The sequence below is a fragment of the Siniperca chuatsi genome, linkage group LG13, assembly GCF_020085105.1.
Source record: "Siniperca chuatsi isolate FFG_IHB_CAS linkage group LG13, ASM2008510v1, whole genome shotgun sequence".
In the NCBI taxonomy this organism is placed as follows: domain Eukaryota; kingdom Metazoa; phylum Chordata; class Actinopteri; order Centrarchiformes; family Sinipercidae; genus Siniperca; species Siniperca chuatsi.
Window position 1 is genome coordinate 10,776,930 of NC_058054.1, and position 26,581 is coordinate 10,803,510.

Here is a 26,581-nt window from a genome sequence, read left to right on the forward strand (position 1 = left end):
AATCTAACACAGAGAAGATGTTGTTGGGTGCTCGTTTTAGTTTCTCACAACATGACAGCTCAGCTACACATGCCGAGATTTTTTTTTGTGTGATTTTAACTCACAATTCAGCACCATGATATCAGAGCGCCTACAGGTCAAGCTTTCAGTGAAATATTGAGCTGTCAGACAGGAGACATCACTTATTAAGTCTGAGAAACACACATCAAAGACCCTGAACTCCAGCTATGGAGCTGGCCTATTTGCCTATATATTGTATTATTATACCGTACATACTTATCATCAACCAGTAAATCCACTTTGTACTTTACACTTATTTTAATTTTATAGACACAATGTAAAATCAGTTAACTGTACGTATACCACTTTATAAACCCAACTGGTATATGTGGCAGTTATCAGTAAAAGGATTTTTTTTTTTAGTGAATGTTTAAACTCTCGTGCACAAAACCAGCAAATGCTTACAAATTTCTGCCGCCATGAAAGCTATAATAACTTTATTATGCTTTTTATTGTCTTTACGAATTATTGTTGGACTGCTCAAGATTACAAAAACAGAAAATGAGCCAGTCAAGGGCAAAACAAGTGACACTGGCCCACTTATGCAGGAAATCTAGGAAAATCTGGAAATCTAGGAAATCTGTTAGTGTTATCTGTATGCACCGGGGGTCTGAGAGTAACGCAATTTCGATTCTCTGTATGTATGTAATGTACGTGTGGAAGAATTGACAATAAAGCAGACTTGACTTGACTTGAAAATCTAATAAAATGAGGTTGTGTCAAAAGCCACATAGTAGGAGCACCTACAACTGCAATATTAAAGCTGTTTTAATTTTAAATAGCCAACTCATGCAAATGAGTCCAAGCGGAGTCTGCAGACATCAAAGATCTGCAATTTTTAGACTGAAAAAGACCTTTCAGTGGTCATTTTGACTTGTCATAGCAGGAAAAGCACAGGTGGAACTAACATCATTTACGATGGCTTCATTCCAATTAAGTGTCCTAGTACTAAGCCGGCGTGCACAATACCAGAGCCCTGGAGCTGACACATGTAGATGGAATTCAGCCATTATTAGTGTTATTAATTACACCTGTGTTTGACAAGTAAGAATGTCTCTTATGAGAAAGGCCTGCTGGATAATATTATACATATGCCAATCAAGACACTTGATTAGTTATACGTTATAGGTTTTTTTTTAAAGAATGAGACCAAGACTCCCATGAGAGCTTAAATGAACTAGAAGTTTTTTAGTTAAGGGACATGGGAGTATGAAGTGTAAATATGTCCCACCCAGACCCTGCTTTTTGGTCCATAGTGACTTATTCTTTTAAAGGGAAAGTATATTGAATATATTGAAAGTTGAAAAGGTGAGTTTTCTCTAGTTTTCTGTTGGCTCACTGCTGGCCAGTTTGTACCTTTATGTGGATGGAGTGTATCCAAGACCACAATTAAATTCAGCTTATTGGTCAATTGTATTTTGTTTGCTGTCTATTGCTGTCCCACTTTGTGACTTTGTGAAGTTTATTTTCACAGAAAAAAAAAATCATTGCCTATAGTGTGCAGGAACCCAGTCAAGATTAATCCAATATCAGTAGCAATTAATTCATCATGTCAAGATGGCAGGGGAGTAATCCCATTTGTTAAATGACTGTTGAATCTCTGTTTTAGATTAAGATGTCTGGTGAAGCAACTGGAGAGAGGAGAGGCTTCCCTCACTGACCTCAAGAAAAACCTTGAGTATGCGGCGTCGGTGCTGGAATCAGTTTACATTGAGGAGACAAGGTAAGAAAACAACAGCTTTCTTATTTGGAACAAGTATTGATATGGTTCATTTATTGAGAACAACAGTGCAGCACTGACAAAAGCCAGACTTTGGAAAATGGATGACTGTCATTAGTATCGCAATTGACCTGTGCTGTAACTTTCATTTTAACCATTAACTTGTATATATGGTGCTAATCTTACCCTAACTCTAAAGTACGAAGGTACGTGTTGTACATGGAAATATTGTACTTCACTACATTTATTTTACAGCTAGTTACTAGTTACTTTTCAGACAAAAAAAACATATCATCAGTGTATAAATATGATGCATTGTTATATATCAAACTACCCAAAAGTATATGAAGCAGTTAAAATGAACTCCACCTTGACCATGACATTTAAGTACTGCTTACATGTTAATACAATACACCACTGACTTACTTCTGTGCTTTTACTGAAGTAACATTTGAATGCAAGACTTCGAAATGAGTATTTCATACAGTGTGTTATTGCTATTTTTACTTAAGTAAATGACCTTAATAATTCTTACACCACTAAATATGATGTTTATGTGGGCAAATGGTATGTATAGTCAACAACTTCTCATCCCTAAACAACATAATAACAAAACATATGTTTGTCAGTGAAAAGTCCAAAGTGAAAACCGCGTTTTCTGATCTGCCGCTCCGATGGTTATGTTTAGACGACGAAAACTACTTGGCTATGGTCTTGGAAAGATTGTTGTTATGGCAAATAATTGTTAAGGTATGGTTACGGTTAGGGAATATACTAGGTCAATGTATGTCAATAGATGAATGCAGGTCCAGAATCTGAGATATGACCAGGCTTATGGAATTATGTAAGCCTCACGTCACCAGATTAGGGACAGCGATGGCATGACCACTCCAGGATGGAGGATGATGAAATGCAGTCCGGTGTAGAATCCATGTAGCACCATGATTGACCATGATTATTTTTAATGTTTTCTCTTTGCCATAAGAACATGTATTGAGTTCAGAGGGTGGAGACCCACAGGCTTTACTCTTGATCCCCCCTACATGTCAACACAACATGGTAGCTGTGGAGAATTATATCACACAATTGGATTCAAATACGTCCATCATGGTGTTTCAAGAGGCTTGGGATGTTTTGATGTTACATAAGAGGTGATATTATTTGATGGACAGTGCTGGGATTTGAGTTTGATCCCCCTGTGAAAGTAGAGCTATGATAAATAATTAATATTTTAGTAAGCCTTTAGTCTCTGCATCTGTCTGTTTTCCCTTCCTTTGTTTCTTTTCTATGTGTCTGTCTTTTACCTTACATCCCTCCCTTCTCCTTTCTTTCAGGCGTTTGGTGGACACAGAGGATGAGCTCAGTGACATCCAGTCAGAGTCTGTGCCCTCAGAGGTGCGGGACTGGCTGGCTTCCACCTTCACCCGTCAGATGGGCCTTATGCTGCGCCGCAATGAAGAGAAACCTCGCTTCCGCAGCATCGTCCACGCCGTCCAGGCTGGCATATTTGTTGAGAGGTAAATGTGTGTGTAATGAACAAGCACACAGCCATATTCATATACCAGCAGGTAGTCACTGATGTTAAATAATTCATATGGATTATCACCTTTATCTTTCCTCTAGTGAAGTTCTAGCTATTATCGGTCAACCCAAACAAATGTAGCCTGGAGGCCAGAGCAACTTAAAGCAATGCTATCAACACCTTTAGTTTGGTCTTGCGTAATGAATGGGCAACCACATTGTTCTTGCACGTTTCAGTGCATTTACTGCAATTGTGTGGAGTTCATTTTAGTTTGAAATCAAAATGTGTATGTAGAGACTTGAAACTTGCTTCTATCCAGCACAGTGAGCACAATGACTGTGTCCAAAATCACTTTCTATTTACTATATAGTGTAGAGCTGCAACAATTAGTTCATTCATTCATTGATTAGTCTAGGTTCTCTAATGAGAGGATTTGTTGCTTTTCTTGGTCTCATACTAAAGTGAATATTTTTGAGTTTTGGACTGTTGGTTGAACAAAACAAGACAATAATCACTATAATCATTGTGTTCTAGGATATTGTGATGAATATTTTTCAAATGTATGCATTGTATAGTGCCTGCAATGGAACAAAAAAAAATTGTGTCCATGGCACGTACAGTACCTACTGCAAACAATTACACAGTGCAAAGTGTTGCATTTTATAGATGTGAAAATTACAGTTCCACGACAAAACACCTGTCAGTGATGGCGCAAAATAACAATGATTCATACTGCAAGTGTCAATTTACTGCTCGCTCTAGAGTAAATTATTATATAGGAGTGATACAGCAAATGTCTGCTTTCATTATTGGAGAAGACGATTCAAAACTCTAAAAAACTACAACTGGGTTTCATAACTGGTATGGCCCTTTAAAATTTCAATCTGTTGGAAATATGTGTGCATCCTCTGCACAGTGACTCACTCACCTGAGTCGACCATACATCATCACAGTCTTGGCAAGCCTGGCTAAGCACAATCATTCAGAGTTACAAACAGCTCCCTCTCCAAGGCAGTGCTTTATCACACACTAACATGCAACATGCATTTGTTCAAATCAGTAAGCCTCAAACATGTAAGATATTATCTTTCTTAATCTGTTTTTACAGAGGGCAGTCTGTTTTCAGATATTTACAGTGAAGAAAGATTAGGAAAGGGAGGATGAAAATGAAAATGGAAGCTATTGTAAGAGATCTACTCTTGAAATAATGGCATATTGTGTTGTATTCCTCTATGTTTTTGAGATGTTGGGCAGTGTACACCAACTTTGCTGCCTTCCAGTTGACTCTAATGATTCCACTAATCTCATGGAGAATTACACAGCTTGTTTTGCATTTTGTGATTAAATGAATCTATTTTCTATCCCTCATATTCGACAAAGCCTAAAACCTTTTGAATGTGAAAAAAGCAGACTTGCGGGTGCTGTTGCCTTTTCTCAACTTAACCTTTTCAGCAGTTTCACACTGGGTTGTGCTGATTTGAAGGTTTATAGTGACTCTTGGTGGGGAACCTCACAGGCTATGGTTTGGGGCCAGTGTGGTAACGTCTGTTTACACTGCAGTAAACAGACGTGCATTTGATGTCTTTATCTCATCCAAACAGGATGTACCGACGTACCTCCAATATGGTGGGACTCAGCTACCCCCCTTCTGTCATATCTGTGCTTAAGGTATTAACATGTGCACACATATCCATGCAGATGCACACAGATATGAAATAACTTTGTACACACATAGACACAAGAAACTGACTTGCACCACCATCCATCTTAACAGTTTTTTGTTTTGCAAGCGTTTCTGGAGAAGACATTGTTTGAGAAGAAGCACGTCATTATTTGAATTTTTTCTCCCCCACACAGAATGTTGACAAGTGGTCGTTTGACGTGTTCGCCCTAAATGAGGCCAGCGGGGAGCATGCACTTAAATTCATATTCTACGAGTTGCTCACAAGATACGACCTCATTAGTCGTTTCAAGGTAAAGCCAAAAGGAAATAACGTACCATTGGTCACTGCTATGCCTTCTGTTTGTGTCATTAAAGCAAGGAGAAAGTAAAAATATTCAGTAGAGATCACAAGAACCTTCACAATTCTCCTTCTTCATGCATGATTTAATAGACCACTCACTTCTGTAGTCTCTTAAGTGTTAGATGTTTTGTTGTAATTCAACAATGACCATATAATGAGGGGGGTTGGACATACTTCATCTCACATGATGCTGGTGGAGCTCATTTTCCGCAGCATCTTCTCGCTGAGGACACTCCACTTGAAGTGACAGCATCTGAGAGTAAATGACACGGGCAATGAAGCTGACATGAACAAGTAATCGTAGTCTGCAGTAGCCTAAATGATTCACAATCCATGATGACATCAATTTCAGATGCTGAGGGGACTGTGCATTCATTCAAATTGTGCTCATCATTTAAATCACCAGATAGCTTTAATACGTTTTTTACTGTCTGCAGTGTTTTTTAGCTCGCAGTCATTTGCTGCTGCTTTGTCTGCTGTCAGATCCCGATCTCTGCGGTGGTGTCATTTGTGGAGGCCCTAGAAGTGGGATACAGCAAACATAAAAACCCCTACCACAACCTGATGCATGCTGCTGATGTCACACAGACTGTACACTACTTGCTACTCAAGACTGGCATGGTGGTGAGTAGGATCGACTGTTCACCCTCCTGTTAAAAACCTACAGAACCCACTGAACATACTGTATAGGCGTTGGTTTGATTCTAAGTGGGAAAGCTTAGTCTTGAAAACAAGATGATTTTATCCACATGGTATTCAGAACAGCTCTGTCAGCTGCTGTATGCCAGCCTAATTGCAGCTTTGGCTGACATGCAGCTGCTAAATATGGGTTAGTTTTTTACTTGGAGAATCCATGAGCCATTCTTTCAGGAAAAAACAAACAAACAAGACACCCAAAGAAAATCAGCATTTCATCCAAATCTTACTCAGGCCAGGTTTGAGAACATCAACCATCATATCTGTCAAAATGTGAAACTTATTAATGTTTATTGTCTCAACATTTGAAGTCAATTGTTTTCTGTCTACTTGCCATAGTGTTGCTTCATTTCTGCTTTTCATATTTCATGTTGCTTTTGTTCTTTTTCCATCTGGTGACCTATATTTCACTCCTTCCCACTGGAGTGACTTTAGGGCATTTCTGATGCTACATTCATTCCAAATAAAACCACTAGCCTCGCTAAAGCCGAGTTCAAAGTCCCCAACCAGCAAACCAGCCGGCTGCCCCCGCTTCCAGTGTTTTTATTTAATCACCTTAATAAGGTGGCTGCGACAGCTGTCGACATGGTGTGTTTCTTTGGGCAGTGCCTTGTGGAGTAAACCACATTACTGCTAGAGCCATGGGCTCCTGGGAGAGCAGGAGAATCTATCATTTCGCAGGCCCTCCAGACTCCATTAAATCAACAATCAACAGGTCATTCATAAAGCTGGCCCCATGAGGAAATATACTGAGGGATGGATCAGCCATCTTGCCCCCACCCAAACCCCCGCCCCCCTGTTCTTAATGACTCCCCCATCCTCCACCGTTGATTAGTCACCAATATCGACTGTGCTTCCTGGAGCTAGCCGCACCCTATGGCTGTAGGAGCTTGGCCAGCGTCAAACGGTGATGAGAAAAGTACATGATGGCAACAGCGGGGAAAGAAATGGTCGACATTTGGACCCACTGCAAATATAATGCCAGTATACAATATAATTGCTACACACAGTTGAAAAGAGGCAAAAAAACAAGGCATATTTCCCAAAATGTTGAGATATTCTTTTAAGAGTTGCTGCTACTTTCACGTCATCCTTTCCTTTGCTGTAGTCACGAATCGTTCCTTAAAAGGTTTAAACTTGACCTAAAAAAAATCTTAAATAGGAAAGCATGATGTGTATTTTCCCCTTGTGACAGCATTAACTCGTAATAAAATTAAGAGAGAGCATGACTTTTTCATTTATATTTGGTAACAGTGACAAACCAGGCTGAGACACTTTATCAGGAAAAGAGCATGGAGGAGTGTTAAAATGACAGTTTAAAATGTGATTCTCAACAGAGCTTGACTTATCTAAAGTTTCCGTTTTGCTTTGCTGACCTTTCCTCTATCTTCTCCTCCCCATTTGTTTCCTTTCATCCCTGACTGTAATGTATTCCTCATGCCAAATCCCTCTGTCTGCATCCTTTATATCACTTTTCTCCTCTGCATCTTTATGACGTGATGAACCATTCCCTGCGTTCCCCTTTTTTCCATTCACTGGCTTCTCATTTCTCTTCTCTAATTTCTGTCCATTCTTTCCTCTTGTGTTCATTACTTTCCCTCCCTTCTTTTCTGTCGATGTCTCTGTCTTTTCCATCTCGTTGCTCCCTCTTCTATATACTTCTCTTAATATCTCCCTTCTCCTCCTTATCCTCACCTCCCCCTGCTTCCTCACTCCCGCTTCCCTCCTGCCTCCTCTTCTTCTTCTCCTCTTCCTTTGCCTCCAGCATTGGTTGACTGAGCTTGAGATCTTTGCCATGATCTTTGCGGCGGCAGTGCACGACTACGAGCACACGGGGACCACAAACAACTTCCACATTCAGACAAGGTAATGGATCATACAATCAAAAATGCATGGCACTGACTCACCTGATCAATGTTTTAATTTACAGCAAGGGGGGTTTACATTGAGTAAAGAGCAGTAATAACACTTGGGCAGGATGGGACTCCAAATGAACTCCAAACTCCATGCCTTTGAGAACTTGAGTTAGAGAGAACACATTGTAAAGAAACCTTTTGTTATATTATAATTAGGAAAGTTACTAATTTTGTTGACAAACACTGTCTCCATACCCTTTATTATGTATCCTTATTTTCATACTAAAAAATTAGTTGAGTCCATTTTCTACATCCCTTCATAAAATTGTCCAGATTCCTTTAAATCAGAAAGTTGAACTTGTAAAACTTTGTATAAATAATGTTGTCCAAATATGTACTTTTTTATACATGATTCATTCATGCCTTATTTTCAAACAAATTCACAGACTTACTCGCACTGAACCAGATAGTTATCTAATCTTGATCTTCACAAACGTCTTACTAGCTGTAGTCATTTTTCAGTAACTCTCTGGGGGTTATGGAGTGCTTTGTTTATATCCTTTATATCTATATATCCATTTTTTCCACTTTTTTGTTGTTTTTTATTTGATTTTGTCCCTCGAGCGTCTTCCCTTATACAGTGGACATAAATAAATAAGACCATATAAAGAACATGAATTATTCTCACATTTAGCAGGTCAGAGTTCAGCCACATTGAAGTCTGTGCAAGATCTGGTGTATAAGCAACAGACACTGATCACATTCAAGTGACACGTTTTACTGATAAATTGAAGAAGCAACATCTAGGGTTCCATTATTTCTTTCTAAGTTGCTCTTTCCAATTTAGACAATTTTTTTTTCTCTTTGACAGGTCAGACACAGCTATCCTGTACAATGACCGCTCAGTGTTGGAGAGTCACCATGTCAGCGCAGCCTACCGCCTACTGCAGGATGACGATGAGATGAACATCCTCTACAACCTCTCCAAGGATGACTGGAGGTCAGTGAGATATATACTTAGACAGACAATAAGAGAAAGTGAGACAGAAAAATGAAAGAGCTGAGTGACAGCAAAAGAAAATAAAACTCAGAGATGTAATAGAGAACAGATAGAGAGGCAGACATGACAGGTGGAAAGCAGGCAGGTCAAGCAGAACAGTTTCACAATGCACGTATCACCTTTTCAAAGCCCAAAGTGAACTTATCTCTTATTTTTCTAGATTTTCTAGATTAACAACTGTGATTACCTTCAAAGTCCAACAACTTTGTACTAAATGGAACTGTTATGTGTGATAATACATTAAAGAAGACAGCTGCAAACCGATTTCTTATTGCATAAGCGGGGACTTGTCAAAGCAGGTATTATAAATAGCTCTCAAAAACTGTGTTGGCTGCCTTCATTTACTTTAGCGACTTCCGAAATAAGTCGGCTTTTATTACCCGCGAGTTTGACAGTTCATTATACAGCACATGGCTCATTCCTCTACTTTTTCTTCTCTCCTTTGTTTTCATCCAGAGAGCTGCGGGCTCTGGTGGTGGAGATGGTGCTGGCCACAGATATGTCCTGCCACTTCCAGCAGGTTAAGGCCATGAAGAACTTCCTACAACAACCTGAGGGGTCAGTTGCCTTTTCCGTCACTACTGTTTACACTCCCTGCCCTCACCCGAGCAATTTGCATCTTCATTAACCCCGCCATCGGATCACCGTTTACTAACCACCCACTGTTTACAACCCAATTAACCCTGCCCTGTAGGGTGTACTCATATAGGAATGCAACAAACAAATGGAATGAGTATTTTGTTGCCAAATAGTACCATATGTTGTGCATTATACAGTACAGGTATATAGTAGGGTGTTACTACAGCCCCTCTCAGGCACAAACACAGGATAGTTTGTGTTTCTGTGCTGGAAGTCTGCAGCAGAGTTATAGTGCAGTCACACCAGAGTTGGCATGGTGAAATTTATTTGCACACTGCGGTGAAAAACAGCCGGTGGCAGAAATATTGCTGGCAGGTTTGCTGGCAAACTGTAGGCTACAATGACCAGCTAGAAAATATTAGCCTTCCACAAACTATAAAATATTGTCTTTGCCAGCAATCCTGTTCTGCAATGCATGCATACAAACATAAATAGCAGCTATAAATACTTCTTTACCACTTACAGTCACTAAGTAAGTTGGCAAATCTATTTAATTTCATTGAGAAAATCCTCTGCACAGTGGTATCATTCAGACCGGTGCTGGTCAAGTGCAGGTGATGTGAGAAGAATCAAAAATGGAGCACACCAAAAACCTCAGCTCTGGACCAACTCTAAAACTTTTCTGTACTTATTTAAGCATTTTTTGCAAGTGGAAGAGTGAGCAACACTTCGTGTATGCTTAATCAGGCTCACTTGTTAGTTAGGGGCACAAATCGCAGATGTGATCGAAGCTCCACATATAATATTGTGTAGTTAAACTAAATTGTTTACCACAAGATGAATTAAACTAGTTAAGGAGGCTAGCATGTATTGTATTTTCATTTATATTATTATTTTTGCACTTATGTGACAGGAGTGGTCATGACAAGCTCTTGGGGGTCCGATACGACCGGCAAGGTGAAGGTCACGTGACAGAGGGAGCTAGCACTACTGCTAATGAGCTGAGCTGCTAGCACGTTTACCTGTGGCTGACCACTACTGGCTGTGTGAGCTAACAATCTGAGGCCACATTGGTTGTGGATTTGACAATGTTGTTTATAAAAAGTTTTTACAATGGATTCATTTCGGTATGATTGTGTTACTGAAAGTGCTCATGTTTTTACTATAAGGCATTGAGCTCTGTCCTCTGCATTATCTTCTTCAGCCAGACGCTCTGAACAGAGCTTTGCTGGGTAACAGACCCACACATTAAATAATATGAAGGGAAATCCCCTCAGTAACTTATACTGAGGGGATAATGTGGTTTTCAAAATCTGATAATCGTAGTTATATTTGGACGGAGGCAGGGCGGCTTGCTACAAGTCAGTGATGATAAGGTACTGTTTTGTCAAAACTAAATGGAGGTGAAAGAGTAAAGAAATGTGGCAGGTTGTTTAACAAGGTTTGCAGCATTTCCTTTTGCTGTAAACATTTTTAAGCATTACAGCATTTTTCAAGGACAGTTGTATTTTTCAAGGACAGTTGTTTTATCTGCTTCTTTGCTGATTAGTCTTCGTCTGTCACGTTATCTTTGCCTTGCAGGTCGTAGCGGGCCCTCAAATTGACTTTTGAGACTTTGGAGGCAGGGATGGAATAGACAGAGGCTGATGTCTGTCCAACTTTGATTGGTCACTTTGAATACTGGCCATGACCTTTGATTGGCTGTTTGGTTTGATCACTGACATATTTAAAGACAGGCAGTTGCTAGCACTGACCTTAACTAACTTATGCATTGGGTCTACATGTGTTCGTAGCAGTTGTGAACTACATAGATATATACGACTGCGGTCGATACTTTGTTACATTTTGATTATGCACTATTTACTTGTGTTAAGGGCATTGTAGAGGTGGCTGTTCCTTACTTTATCTCTTTTTTCTCTGACATCTTCTTCTTGATGATTCTGCCACCAAAAAAGGTGTCAGAGACAGGAGGCCGTAGACTGTGGGTGTTGAAAGTGACCAATCAAAGGAGGGGAGACATCAGCCACTGTCTATTCCATCCATGCCTCCAATGTCTCAAAAGTCAACTTGAAAGTCACAGCCCTATGCTCACGGGACTGCATTTGTGCACGTGGAGCGGAAATGCTCCCTCGCGAGGATGCTTTTCTGTATCACATTATTTTCACTGTGATAATGCACAGCACTCAACGCGACTAGAAAACTGCTCAGAAAGCAGTGATATGGAGATAAGCAGCTACCTGAGAACATATGTAGGAATCAACAATATTATGCTTCCTATATTTGTGAATATACCTCAAAACCAGAGTGCTGACTGGAAGGTAATCATCAAGCTACAGTATAGGGCGCACACACGCACATGAATGAGAGATTGCAGTCTGCAGGAAGCTGTAATGCTGAATAGACTCTGATGTGAAGTAATTTCAAACCAGTGTGCTCCAGGCCTGCTTAGAGTGCACTTTAACACCCAATCTGCCACAAATGGAATGAGGAGAAATTTGAGCGAGTCTCTCTCACCTCTGTTTAACCTTGTGCTGTGTGTGTGTGTGTGTGTGTGTGTGTGTGTGTAGCTTTGTGTAAGTGTGTGTTTTCATTTGTGTGCCTATTTTCCATATTGGTCTGTGTCTGTCCATTCATGCATCAGTCCATTAAACATGATATTTTGATATGGTTATCAGATGATACCTCAGACACCACTGATGTCTGATGAGGTGAGATGAAGCATCTTTACACTGTGTTCCAGTGTAGGAAACCGATTAGCCTAATGAAGGCAGTTTGATGAAAGGAGTTGTTTTTTTTTTTGATGGAGGTGTTTCTGTGTTTTTAGGTGGCTGTGTGTGTGTGTTTTTATAGACGTGCATTTCAGCGTCTGTTTAATGGGCATTAGTAGAGACATATTTTTTTTTCTTGTCTGTCATCAGTTTGACATTTTGAGGGTACCTCCATTAGATCTGTGCCATCACGACACTTAAAGGATGTCTTATTGTCAACAAAGACCAAAACCAACAATGAACTGTTCACAATAATACAATATTAAGTATTGTCCTCTGTGCCATAGAGCTCCATTGTTGCCCAAAAGCTGTTAAAAACACATCAGTGAGCCACACTGTTGTACAGGGTGACATGTTCCTTTATTACCGTGAACAAAAACACTAGTTTATTTTGAGTCAATCCCACATACACCGTACTGCTGTCATGAACACTCACTACCAAATGTGTATTAATCCACCCCTGAAAATAGTCCCTAACAAATGCACTATTTACTCCTGTGTGAGTAACGTTAGTTTTAAGAAATTACCAAAAATGAAACTATGTATGTGTGAGTTATAAAGGTTTAAGTCTTCAATAGGAACCAATGGGCTTGGGGCCACAGACGGGGTAGGAAGTCAAAAACTATCAAGAGACACATTGATGGTTTTGGTCTTTTCATGGGATTTGTTGACAGGATGAAAAAGTATATATCACCAGCTTTATATCTATAAGTAGAAATTATCCTAAACCTACCTACTGATCCCTACTGCAGTCAGACATTGCAATAACATGTTTTGAGGGTCCTTACATCTTGCACATCTGACATCTATACATCTTTTGCAATTAGGCAGCCTGCAGCAGTGGTGAGTTTATACTCACCTTGCTTTGCATTAAATGTGATATCCTGCAACATTGTCACCTGCAGCTTGTGCCCCACTCCTTTCCTATAGTGTCTTAGTAACTTTATCCAGTTCAAATTCTTTGTGCACATGTTGCACTTAAAGGATAGGTTCGCATTTTTTCAAGTCTATCTTAAAGCAATAGCCATGCACACTGACCTAGTTTCTGGTTGTTATGAGTGCTCCCCCTGTCCATACCAGCTGTGAAGTGAAGTCCAATATAAGTGATGGAGGACAAAATCTACAGTCCTTGTGCTGTGTAAAAATGGAGTTAGCCAAATCAAGTGGATATCCTTTAAACAAATTTTAAGTCTAAAAACATAACAGCCATTGGTGGGCAATTTTATTAACATTTCAATGCACGAAGTGGACACATTTTTACCCTGGTGGAAACCCAGAAACTAGGCCGTATTGGTACCATACTGAGCATATACAGGACAATGTCTATAAAAAAGTATTAACCCTCCTGGGATTTTTAATGTTTTATTGTGCTGTACTTGCACAGACAGTCAATTTCTGTGGTCCGATTGCTGTAGACACATTTGCAGCTGTGCCACATTTTTTCCATTTTTTGTTTTATGATTGACCCTACTGCCTTCAGGGACACTCAGTGCCTTGGAAATGTTCTTGTATCCTTCTCCCGAATGGTATTTTCCAATATCCTTGTTGCAGATTGATCTGGAATGTTTGTTTGTCTTCATGATGTAGTTTTTGCCAGGACATTGACCAAGCAGCCTATTTAAGCTAAATTGATTACACAAAAAGTGATCTCAATTTAACTTATTATGGTACCTCAAAAACCATTCAACTACACCCGTAATGATTTAGGTGTGTCTTATTTTTTTTTATTTCAAACTTAATGTAGATCAATTTGTAGAGATTTGTTTTCACTTTTACAATGACTCAATTAGTTAACTTAGTTTCATTAGTTAACTTAGTTTAAACTAAGTTAAAACTAATCACATACAATGTGATTCACTTTAAAACAACACTCAACATTTAAAAAGCCAGTATACAGGACCATTTAAGAAAACAACACAGTAAATGAATGATATTCTCTGGTGGACTGCAGCTTTTAATATTGTGTATCTTCTCTCTTTTGCAGCATTGACAAGCCCAAAGCGCTGTCCCTGCTGCTGCACACAGCAGACATCAGCCACCCGGCCAAAAGCTGGGACCTCCACCACCGCTGGACCACCTCCCTACTGGAGGAGTTCTTCAGACAGGTGAGTGGGTGTACCTGGCAGGTCACAGAGTAAATCATGAGTGGCTGGTCCAGTGAAGATGTGAGGTTCAGATGCAAAGAGAGAACACGGCATGCTTTTCAGCTGGTCACATATACAAAGCTGCAATATACACTCAATTTACAGTTTATTAGGTACAAAGAGTTATAACTAATGAAGTCTGAAACAACAGCCCTACAATAAATGTAATATTTTGCCCAGCCCCTACAACAACCATACAGTTGAAACATCATCTCTGAAAAACAGTTTCAGGCAGAAAAACGAGACTAGTTGTGGCAGTACAGGTTAAAAGAAAAAGATTAATGATTCCAGTAAACGATGCCATTAAGTAAACTTGCAAAATTCTAGGGCCCTTGCACTGGAAAACTGAGCGAAATGCAGACTTTATTAATGGTGTTGACAAAACAATCAATTTAGTAGGTGTTCTTCAGCTTTAGATCGTGTCACATGATCTTCCTCATCAGAGGAGCCCAGTTGTCATGAAATTTAGATCTTGAAAATTAATATTTTTTCTGATCACTTTGAGGACTTTTGGACCATGTTTGCTCCAGCTGTGGAGTCCAAGGATCTGTTTTCCTAGGATTTCTTAGGATTGCCAAAAGATGAAACACTAGATTTGAAGTAGAGCTGATTCATCTTTTCTCAAAATAGTACACTTACATTGCTTTTAGCTACTCCTTTGGTGCTGGTGCTTAGGATTGTACTGGTTGCCGGATGGATGTCAACAGAAGCTATTTACATTTCCAATTTAGTCCCATGTATGTTAGGTTTCTTTCACACAGTTGCAGTGTAACTCCAAGATAAAATAATGATGATATTAGTGAATGATTGTTTTAATATTCTGCTTTGACACAACTCTACCCCCCCAAAGCACTTCACATTAGTAAGATATATGGTCATATTCATAAGTTTAATTGCAGACACTCGGCTCTTGTCATTTTTAATAATGATGCCATGACAAAGCACCATAGCACATTAAAATGTAGAACATAACCTGTTTGATAAAACAATGCAGCAATTTCATCTCTTCCATTATTAATCCACATTGTTCTCATTATCTGTGCTATTGTTATTGTGGCTGCTTTCACAAGGCCTTTGTCTCTCGGGATATGAATTGCCGATAAATAGCTTCACTAAAGAACATTGCCTCCCGACTCCACATCTCATCTGTTTGTGACAAATCAGAAGAGAAAATGAAACACATTTGTGGCCCAAAAGCACTCGGGGCGGCGTCCAGGCAAGTCCAAAGCCTGTTGATAGAAGTGTGAGCATTTGGTGTATGGTGGCGGTGTGTACGTGTAGTGTGAGTGTGTTTATGAGTGTCAGACAGTTGTGTGTGTTTGTGTTTGTGTGTGCCTGGAGGGTGGGGTACATTTTTATAGAAACCAAAGACTGAGAATGATTTTGACTGAGGAAGCTGCTGTATTTCCAGGGGGACAAAGAAGCAGAGCTCGGCTTGCCGTTCTCTCCACTCTGTGACCGAAAGTCCACAATGGTGGCACAGTCCCAGATCGGTGAGTGGCTCCTCCATCCTTACATACATCACCTGCATAATGGTGTCTGTCTGTGTGGGTGTACAAGTTCTGCTCCAGTGTGAGTTTATTTGAGAAAAATGAAGTTTCTTTTGTAAAAGTATTTATATAGCACTCAGTACTATTTCCTGTATTTATACACATTTATATCAATCTCTCAAATAACAAATTATTGGTTATTTTGCTTTCCATGATAATGGTAGTATAACAAGAATAATAATAGTAAGAAAATTAGAAATGCAATGTAAATTGCTGCAATGTTGAATCTTTTCTACAAAGAGCTCTGTCCTTTACTGCCTTATCTTTGATTGATGATCAATGCTTTTCAAGTCTTTTTAAGAGAAATATTGAATGTAAATGTAAATAAAACCATAGATTAAAAGTTTCATTTATTTATTAATTTAATTAATACATATTTCTTACCTGAAAAACATGCAGTGGAGGTGGCAGGACTTTTTTCAGTCCCTGAGCAGTGACTGCAGTATCCAACAACCACCAAGAAGACAGGGAAGCCTATATGTTGCCTGAAAGGCTAAATCCAGGGCAACAAGTCTGAAAGCATTAGGTTGTTGCTTGTAAACCTTAAAGGATAGGTTGTATCCTTGTTAAACACTCACATGCATCTCTTACATTAAAATAGCAGTAGGAAGGGATCTCTTTGCAGCCAATACGTACAGGGGGAACATCACAGCAACCAATAATAGTTTCATTGCACATATAGGCAAAAAATATAAACCAATCCTTTAATAGCAGTGAGTGCACGTTAGTAATTGAAGGTGACAGAGAGCACATCAATGTTTTTATCAGCTCAGAGCTTCTCCCATCTGCATTTTGGCAGCTGGACAGTCTAATGACACTGTTTAGAGAGATTTTAGTGAGTAAATCAAACTGAAACTTTAAAAGTGATGCGGACGAAAATAGGATTTTGAAAAGTGAGGGGGACATGGGACAAAAGGTAACATTAGTCCTTGGTTGTGTTAACACCTATGAACTTAATTATATTTGTGTCTCAGATTGGATAATTCATTTTATAGCATTCTGGAAATACCTGTGGCCTTATTCAACATTACATTACAGCCTAACAGATTTTTCTGGGCTTCTTTTTGTCCCAGTATGCATTAAACAATTCAAACACTTCAATAAAGAATGTGAACATGCAGAGACTGACATTATGTTCTGAATTTTCTGATATCTTTGTCAACAGGGTTCATAGACTTCATCGTGGTGCCCACCTTCACTGTGCTGACGGACATGACGGATCGCATCGTCAAGCCACTCATAGACGAGGCCTCCCATTCAGGTTTTGCCGGCTTTAGACGCTCAAGGTGAGCTGCAGCACTTTCTCTAAGAGATCATTTGGGAATGAAAAGTTTGGATTTTTATATTCTGCTCAGTAGCAGGACTGAGCAGATGGAAGTGGGTGACGGTATGTAAATCTGAGTAAATTTTAATCAACCAGCCTGGTTAATCAACAGTGGAAAATGCACTGTTTTCTACCCTTCATCCTCCTTCTCATACCTTTCTGAGTAACTGCTCACTCAATGACGTGATTAAACCTCAGCAGCTCCACTGCAATAACAGCATATCTAATGGAGGTATTGAGAAACAGCAGATGAGTCTTCCATGAGTAATCCATTTCTATGCGTAGAAATGTCTTTACCTTTCATCAGGCAGAGCCGCACACCTTGAAATTGATATTTTAGAGATGCTAGTCAAGTTCGCCTCGTCGTCCCTGATCAAGAATGGTCCTCAGTGCTGGATTGGCATACACAACAGCCTCTCGAGAAACAAAAGGAAGTGATTTTGTCTCCACTGGCGTAATTAATTGGCCCAGTACTTTTCCTCCAGCCAAATACTAAATCAGGTATGTGCAGGGCTTTGAAACCAAACAAATAAAAAAGTACATTCCACTTCCTCTTGCGTTACTAATTTAAACTATCCAGATTGAGATCATTTACAAAATCTGAGTCTGCTATTTATGTCTTTTAAAGTGAGCTCATTTCAAAATAAAGCAGTACTTGGGGAGTCTGGCTCTGCATCTTCCGTTGCACCTGCACATCAATATCAGCCTCCCTGTTCTCCTCAACAGCAGCCATTAGCATCACTCAGTAGGCCTCCAGTCAGAGCTAACCAAGTGGAAATCTCAGATAGTGTTGCCACTTGTCTCGTTGTCTACATACACACCTGGGCGCTTATGGGTTTTCTTGGACTGTGTCTTCACAGCATTTATAGCTGATTTCAGTCATCTGTAACTATGTCTGCTCTCGCTGTCTGCCTCTGGTTATCTACCTGTCTTCCTTTCTTTCTTCTTTCATTCTGCCTCTGAATATGAAAGCTTGTGTTTTTTTAGCCAAGCTAGTGCCATCACAAAGGGAGTGCAATCTCGGTCTGTCAGTTTGTTGGTGCACCCCTTTGGTCCAGACAGAAATATCTCAACAACTATTTGATGGATTGCCATGAAATTTTGTACAGACATTAATGGTCCCCACAGGATGAATCCTAATGACTTTTCCTCTAGAGCCACCATGAGGTTGATAATTTGTTGTTTTGAGTGAAATGTCTTGACAGTCATTGCATTGATTGTCATGAGATTTGGTTCCGACATTCATGTACCCCATGTGATGAATTGGAATAACTTTGGTCATCACTAAAAGGGGTACTCCAGGCATTTAGTATTGCACTTCCATAAAGTTGGGGTACTCACACGAGACACATTTGAAGAAGAATGGTCAAAACGGAAGCAGCAGGGGGCAAGATATTCTGACTTTTAGTCCCTAGTGTGGATCAAGCTCAGTAAAAAATACAAATATTTGTTTTATGACTAAATACCTGCAAAACTAATGAAATTCACATCAGCCTCAGCTGTATTTTGTGTTAGTGCTAATTAGCAGATGGTAGCATGCTAACATGCTAAACTAAGATGGTGAACATGGTAAACATTATACCTGCTAAACATCAGCATTTTAGCATTGCCTTTGTGAGCATGTTAGCATGCTTAGCATTTAGTTTAAAGCACAGTAGTCCCGCCAACTGTCCCATAAAATACGGAATCATCCCGTAATTGGAAACTAAAAGATGTGTTCTGTATTAAACTGATACCTCAGCCTGTCTGTCATGTTATGTTCCACTACACAAAAAGTGAAGTAGGGGAAAACAACAGTTTCGACTGTTCCACTCTCTCTTGCCTTACCCCCTCACCTCCCCCACCCCATCCATATTTCCATTTCAGGAAGTTGGCAACCCTAAAGCACAGCTGTGTCAATACAGCCGCACAGAGCTGCTAGCATGGCTGAAGACTCTTAGTCTTGTTTAACTTTTAACTCCCTTCACCTTATATTTTTTGTTCTGTCCAGTCTGAACAGTATTAGCTCAGATGAGGCCAAGAGGCACAGTGTGAAGAGCACGGGCTCCGACAGCAGCTCGTCGGGACAAAGCTCTCTGTTGATGGTGGACCTGAAGAACTTCAAGGCGTTGTGGAATGAAGAGGTTTATCAGAATAGAGAGAGGTGGAAAGCACAGGCTAGTAAAGGTACGGTACATCCATACAACCAAAAATATATTACAGTAAAATTGAGGTGATTTGGGGACTCTGGGAGCATTAATGCCCTGGTAAAAGTGATCTGTCCAAACAGATCACGAGATCCACCAGAATTGGGAAAATTGGCTTATAAAGCTGCAACGCTCTTAGCTCACTCAGAGGGGGATTTTAACTGACCTGTATTAGTTTGGGCTTTTGTGGGATACACAGTGATCAGTATGTCCACATGCATCAGTTTTTTTTAAATATTTTTTTAATTCAGTTGGTACCACTTTCTAATTAGGCACCCATTATAAGGGGTTTATAAGTTGTAATAAACTATTAACTTTATACGTATGCTTTATACATCAGTTATAAGTCATTAATAAGAACATTTAGGTTGCCAGGTTGTGTAAAAGTCCTGTGGTTGGTATTTATCCTCCTCTTGCATGACACTTTTTTATCTTTTTAGCTAGCTCTTTAATTCATCAAGAATCAATTTATTACCAATTTTTATTACCAAATAGAAAGGATAAACTCCAGCCACCTGGCAACCCAAATGTTTTGCCCAAGTCTTATTAACAGTCTATAAATTATTACAATATATAAGCCCTTCATAAAGTGTGCCTTGTTAGAAACCAGGACCATTAAAGTGGCTACCAAAACAGAGCTAAACAGAGAGTAAATATTGGACTTCCGTTTGTCACGTAGCCAGAAACACGATTCCAAATGAATGATAATGTAGCTCTGTCACTGCTGAATGTGTAAATAGGCAACTGTTTGCTTAACTTAAAAGGTGTTAAATATGTTTGCCGCTTGTTTCCATTGCCCTCAAGTGGCCAAAAACTCAGTTAATGCAGGTTTAAGTTAACACTCATCAAGAGGTTTTAGAGATCTGCCTCATATCAGGTCAGAAACAGCACAAACGGTCCAATGACCTTTCTCAACCTTTATTGGCTTTAAAGTAGTGGTGAATTAATGCACATGGACACACACTCACATACATGCTAATCTGCCTCCGCACTCCATGTGACCTCAGAGGCGGAGGAGAGAGCTAAAAAGGAAGCGGAGGAGCAAGCCCAGCAGGAAGAGGCTATGGAGCCGCAGGAGGTCCACACAGAATCAGAACAGCCTGAACCAAAGGAGGACCAATTGGAGGGGGAAGAGCCCGAGTCAACGGAGGCCAGCAGACCACCGGATGGTAACACAGGGGAAACAGAGCAGGGAGCACAGCCTGGGAGCGCCACACACGAGAATCCTCCATTGCAGAATGGTACAGCCCTTTAACTGTGGAATCCCATAGCATGGTCCGCTTTTAAAAGACGTGACATTTCACTAAATGGGTTATACATACAGTACATTGACGTGAAGTAATTCTGCATACCTAAGTGATCATTAAAGCTACAGTTAACATTTCTGTAATCCTGTCTCCACCCTTTTTCATGATAATATCAGTGAAACAGTTTGGATTTTTATCCCAACCTTTAGTAGCCATTCACTTCATTTAACCTGATAAATAATTCCAAGTGTATTAATACGGAGCCCCGAAAGGTCACGGTGGGAATTATTTTTCTGAACTTATTTTTCTACTTTTGTGTTCCCTCGTATTTAGTTTTGCATTCCCTCTGATCCATAGAGAAAGGCTGAGCTGTATTATGAAACAGTATAATATAGTAGACCTTTTGCTGTTGCTGTCGCTGGCGATTGTGGCTGTAACCATGGGATGACATAGCTTTGGCCGTTGGAGTGTTGTATTAAAGCGACTGTATTCCTGAACTCCTGTAGTGTAGTGGTAACACATCTGTCACATGTGATAGAAGCACCGCGTGTTCAAATCCTGTGTGGCTTAACGATGCTTTCTTGGCAAATGTTAATTGGAGCAGTAAAGAGTAGTCACAGTACAGCTACCATATCGTAGCCACATCCATAGCATCATAGATTCAACTACAAATGCAGCCGTAAACTGATAACTTATAACTGGACTGGACCAACACGCTAACTGTTCCTATGGATCAGGGGAATGCAAAAAATATTGCGAGAGAACTCAAAAAACTTAAAAACAGAACTTATTGCAAGGCAACGCAAAAATAGTTCATAAAAGAATTTCCCACTGTGACCCTTTGGGGGCTGCGTATATTAATGCAATGTTTGTAGGATATATGTGTATTTCTATAACATTTGTTAGGCCTTGTGTGTTTGAACAATGTTTGGCTGCACAGCATGAGTTTGTAATGACGAGACCCACTGGCAGGTCAGTAAGGTTGAAGATGTTTCATTAAGGAGAGAGGATGCTTTGAGGGTTTCATTGCCTTGTTTGGATAGAGTGCATGTTTGCTACCACTGAATGTACCTGCGTCAGTATGACAAATAACTTTACTGACTTTTCAGGAGAGTTGTCTGAAGGAGCTGAATCTCCAGAGAGTGACGAAAACAAAAACAAAGGAGTCGATGGTGAGTTTATTCCTGCAGCCCACGACGGTCGACAAAAAAAATAAACTGAAGTGTCTACTCTCAGTTGCCAGTTTATTAAATCCTCCCTTCATGAAGGTTGTAATGTTCTGTTTTTATTGAAACCGTTTTAGAGAGGTGTTGATTCAACTGTATGGTCATTTTGGAGGCTACAGTTTGTGGGGCTGTATTATATAGAGAGGTGTTTCTGATATTTGGCTTACCCTCATTGATATAAATGTGGTGGACAAAATAATAGAAACACTTGTATGTACCTAATAAACTGGCACTGAGTGTATTTCATGACCTTGGATATGGAGGGATAGCATCTGCAAGGAAATACTACTCTGCTTTAAGAGGAATATACTGTTTCCCTATGTAGCTGTTGCAGTGTGTAAACAGTTTTCCCCTGCAATTAAAGAATACTTAATAAGCTGAAGACAACTTATTAATCATGTGAAAAACAGGACCAGACTTTTTGTTATTTGATCAGAAGATTAAATAGAAATTCATGGAGATTTCCCCACAATACATTGTTAGTTTGTTGATGTATAATCTCACCTAAATTATTAATATCCCTTTTTTGTTTTCCCAAAGCAGAGGTAGAGATGGAATAATGGAGCTGTGGAGAATCAAGGCCACACTGTTGCATCTTTGCGCTGCTGTCGACCTGAACCTGCATTTACACAGATGGGAGAACTCAGACTCACACCAGAGGGAAGTCCATTAGTTGGACTGCATCGCCCTCTACAGGACACCAAGAAACTGACACCTTCACGTCCCTTTTTGCCTCCATGATCTACTGTTATTACTTTTAACCATGTTTATACTCCCGCGTCCTTTTATGCAGAGCTTGTGGCTCTGCTCACGTGCATTATTCCTCCCTTCCTGCTTACTGATAAAGAGGGTACAGAAGAAGATTTAATGACGTTAAGATGACGGCCACGATGGTGAGGATGAAGAGGAGCTTTTGAAAGACTGACACCGAAAATGTTGCTTTTTTAAGTTTGCCAATCTTTAACTTCGCTCTAAGTCATATGTTTAACTCAGCCACAAACATGTAGCCATTGTACACGTCCTACTTTTCACTGCTGCGTTATTTCTGTCAACACAAGTCTGATAAAAAACATTTATTTAGAGACATAAAGTTTTGTGTCACAGCAATTTATTTTACTGAATAATACATAAGTGCAGATTTGTGGGAAATGCAGAACAGATTGTGCAGATGTATATCAAGAGGGACTATAACTGCTACACAGTATGTAGAGCATATGAGTACTATTTAACTAGTAAGTAGTACTTATACAAATCCTCACTATCTAAAAACTTAACTCCTGTTGGGAGTCTCTTATGTTTGTTGAAGCTACTACAAAAAACTGTTTTTACCACCAGTTGTGGCTAATTTTTTTTGCCCTTAACATGTTTACTGTCTTAGTGCTTTCCTCAGACATTGTGCAATTCTAATGTGTTCCTTGCAGCCAGGTTTATATTGTTTTTTGTGTGTTTTTGTCCTCATTACTGTATATATTGAAGGTTTGTATATGTATGGATCTGAGGAGGAGTAAATGTCCTATGAATCCACAATCCACCAATGTTTTTTTTGTGTGGATATAATGTAAGATATTGTAGTGAAAAATGTCCAAGAAGTAGAATGCAACTTTTGCATTTCAAACATATCACACACACACACACACACACACACACACACACACACACACACACACACACACGAATGCATTCAAGTTTTTGTAATATTTAAAAATCTTTTTGTTTACCTTTTATTTTGTAACATTCTCATTTGTTTTGCATTTGTTATGTCCTATATGAATCATGCAATAGATGTGTCTAATATCCTCACACTGTATGTCATTTCTTCGTCAAAAGACTTCTTCACGATGCCTTCTTATATGTATTTAAGCTGTAGCAAAAAGTCTACATTAGTTTCATTAGAATTTGAGAAAAATCGTATATATGTACGTTATTTTATTTTGCAGTACGGTTATGTTACAGCAGCTTCACCTAGAGGTTGTTGGTGTAATGTTTAATCAGTGTGTTTACAGTGTGCTCGTACACCTATTAGCCAGTTAAATCCATCATGCTTTTGTGATGCATCCGAGGCTGAGTCTAAACTGTATCTGCTTCTTGGTCGTTTGCCAGGTTTTTACGGCTTGTTATGTTGTGTATAGGAGATGCAAATATTGCTTACTGTGCATATGTGCATATAACATATTGAACCTCTGCAACACTGGTTCAGCTTTTACTCTATACTTATTATGTGTAATTGGAAGAAAAGAAGCATTTTGGCAGTATTTGCATAATGATTGATATGTTTTTCCCTAAAACTTTTGCACTTTTATTTAGTGTTTCCTTATGTTTTGGCATGAAAATCACAAAGTTTATTGTGCCAAGATCAAGTTCTTGGCACATTCTAAGCTTATTATAAGTATACTGTACATGTGTATACTGCTACATATACTAATACATATAGTATATAAGGGGGTTCAAAAAAACACAAACATTTATATAAAAATGTAGGAATTCTGAATTATTTTTTAGTCTCTTTGTTTTAATACACGCTCCCCATTTTATATTAAAACAGGAACTTTAGTATCGTGCTGAGATATAAAGCAGTTTGTCACGCTATGTAACCACATACTACTTTCTACCTAGAAAATACAGTCAGTGGTTAGCAAGCCAGCTGGCTGAATGTGTGCCTATATATGTACTTTCCATTTGACACCTTTCACCCGTAGGAAAACAAATGTTGTGATGTCATTTGAATCTGTGCTGATCCAGATGCAGTCAAACAAACCAGTTAATATCTTCCTACAAGAATTCACACTAAAGAGTCTTGAGTAAAGACGTTTAGTTTAGACATTGTTGGAAAGTCTGTCTGTTAAGTCAGGAGTTTGATGTTGCAGAAGTATAGTATTTATAATGGTATATGTTGCTCTTTTTCATTTAGAAAAATCTGTTTCGTAGCTGTATAGCTTTTTGTTTCACTGTACCGTTCGCTGCTTTTTTTTTACTCCAAAAAGTATGTCTTCAACATGTAATTTTTCTTTTTCATTTTGTCTTTCCTCTCTGGTTATATTTGTCCTTGTGTTTCTGTTCGATAGTTTTATTCCACCAACTCTGAAGTCAGAAAAATTACAGTGGCTCAAAACTCAAAACTGTAAATTTAAAGTGTAACAATCATAGTAAATTAGATTTATGAATACAACAAAAACTCATTGTGTCCTCAAAATAGCCTGCCTGGTACTTGGTAAAGCAGAATATATTTTCTGTACCAAGAGACCAAAACATGTACAGTCTTGTAGTTTGCTCTATCTTTCATTTGCTATTGTGATAGTATGAATATTTAACAAGACTTTATACCAACCATAATCAGAAACATAGCTGTATTTAGGACATGTAAAGACTTCTAAACATGGTGTTTTGTAATGGTTACTATGGAACAGATTATTTGTTGTTTGTTTAATGCTTTGTTTACTTGTTTAGTCTGAATCACTCTGTAATGACTAATCTCAAACTGTTCTAGTGACTGAGGTTAGACAGACGTAAAGTGTGTGTGTGTGTGTGTGTGTGTGTGTGTGTGTGTGAGTGTGTGTGAGAAACTGCCGAAAAATACTTAATGTGCATTTCTGATCTCCTCACTGTGACCTGCTCTATCGATGAGATTGTGATGAGATGAGTGTGTGTGTGTGTGTGTGTGTGTGTGTGTGATGGAGAGAGAGAGATAAACAGAAAGTGATGGACTGTATAAAGCTGGGTAAACAACTTTCACCACCAAAAACATTATCAAGAAAATACATTTCAGATCAGTTTTTTTTCCATTTTAAAGATCAAACTCTCATATGTTTTATATATTCTTTGAGGCTGATTCAACTGAATATGTTTACATATATAAAACAGTAATAGACATATTATGAAGGTCAAATTATAGACAGTTATATCGGCCTAAAAAGTGGATGAAACAATTAAGAAAAGGTGGGTAGTCAAACCAGCTAACAGTAGTAAACCGCCTGACGTTTAACCTTCACTACATCCCTGAACAGTCAGAGGGAGTAAGAGAGTGTGTGTGGGGGGGTTGTGTGTGTATGCATGTATGTGCATGCATGTGTGTGTTACTGTCCCATGCCGGCCAGGCGGCCGTGTGTGCCACCATGCTCTGTGACTGCACAGCCGTATCAATAAATCTGGACTCAAAGGGCTCAGATCATGTCTGCCTGTCTTCATTTCCTACAACAACACAGTATGTGACACATTTAAAGGGTTTGCTCTGCTGATTTTACACATAAAGATCTGTCTGTGGAAAGAGTTGTCTTCTGTGTTCTTCATTACAAAGTAAGGGTGTGGAGTTTAAAAGATGTAGGTGTTTACCAAACTGGGAGGGTCTGATGAAAAGATGCAAGTGAGTTGTGAAGGATCTACTGTAGGGCTGCAACTCTGTTTTCAATTAATCAATTAATTGTCTGTAAAATGTCAGAAAATAGTTAAAGGACAGCTGAAGCTAATATGTAGTCAAATCAACTGGACAGCTTTCAAGGTTACTGTCTTTTTAGTATTAAATACAACGCTTGCGTAACACAACAGCGTGTTCAACGAACCACCGTTTCCGTTTAAATAAATGTTTTATCAGGGCTGAACGCGCTCCTGATGTTTTTGTCCTACAG

General features: G+C 39.2%; 1 protein-coding gene across 5 annotated transcripts in view; it reads left to right on the plus strand.

Moving 5' to 3' along the window:
* Positions 1-26,122, plus strand: part of pde1cb (phosphodiesterase 1C, calmodulin-dependent b) — a 94,707-nt gene extending 68,585 nt beyond the window's left edge. For 4 of the 5 annotated variants that reach the window (XM_044219324.1, XM_044219326.1, XM_044219327.1 and 1 more), the window contains 15 exons: positions 1,670-1,783; positions 3,115-3,297; positions 4,904-4,970; positions 5,160-5,276; positions 5,810-5,950; positions 7,788-7,888; positions 8,750-8,878; positions 9,395-9,496; positions 14,270-14,390; positions 15,841-15,922; positions 17,145-17,265; positions 19,294-19,469; positions 20,497-20,730; positions 21,846-21,908; positions 22,503-26,122. In XM_044219324.1, coding sequence (XP_044075259.1) covers positions 1,670-1,783; positions 3,115-3,297; positions 4,904-4,970; positions 5,160-5,276; positions 5,810-5,950; positions 7,788-7,888; positions 8,750-8,878; positions 9,395-9,496; positions 14,270-14,390; positions 15,841-15,922; positions 17,145-17,265; positions 19,294-19,469; positions 20,497-20,730; positions 21,846-21,908; positions 22,503-22,522 — 1,771 coding nt within the window. In that variant the 3' untranslated portion in view covers positions 22,523-26,122. The remainder of the gene's footprint in view (positions 1-1,669; positions 1,784-3,114; positions 3,298-4,903; positions 4,971-5,159; positions 5,277-5,809; positions 5,951-7,787; positions 7,889-8,749; positions 8,879-9,394; positions 9,497-14,269; positions 14,391-15,840; positions 15,923-17,144; positions 17,266-19,293; positions 19,470-20,496; positions 20,731-21,845; positions 21,909-22,502) is intronic. The other variant, XM_044219325.1, reaches the window with a different exon arrangement.
* Positions 26,123-26,581: the final 459 nt, after the last annotated feature.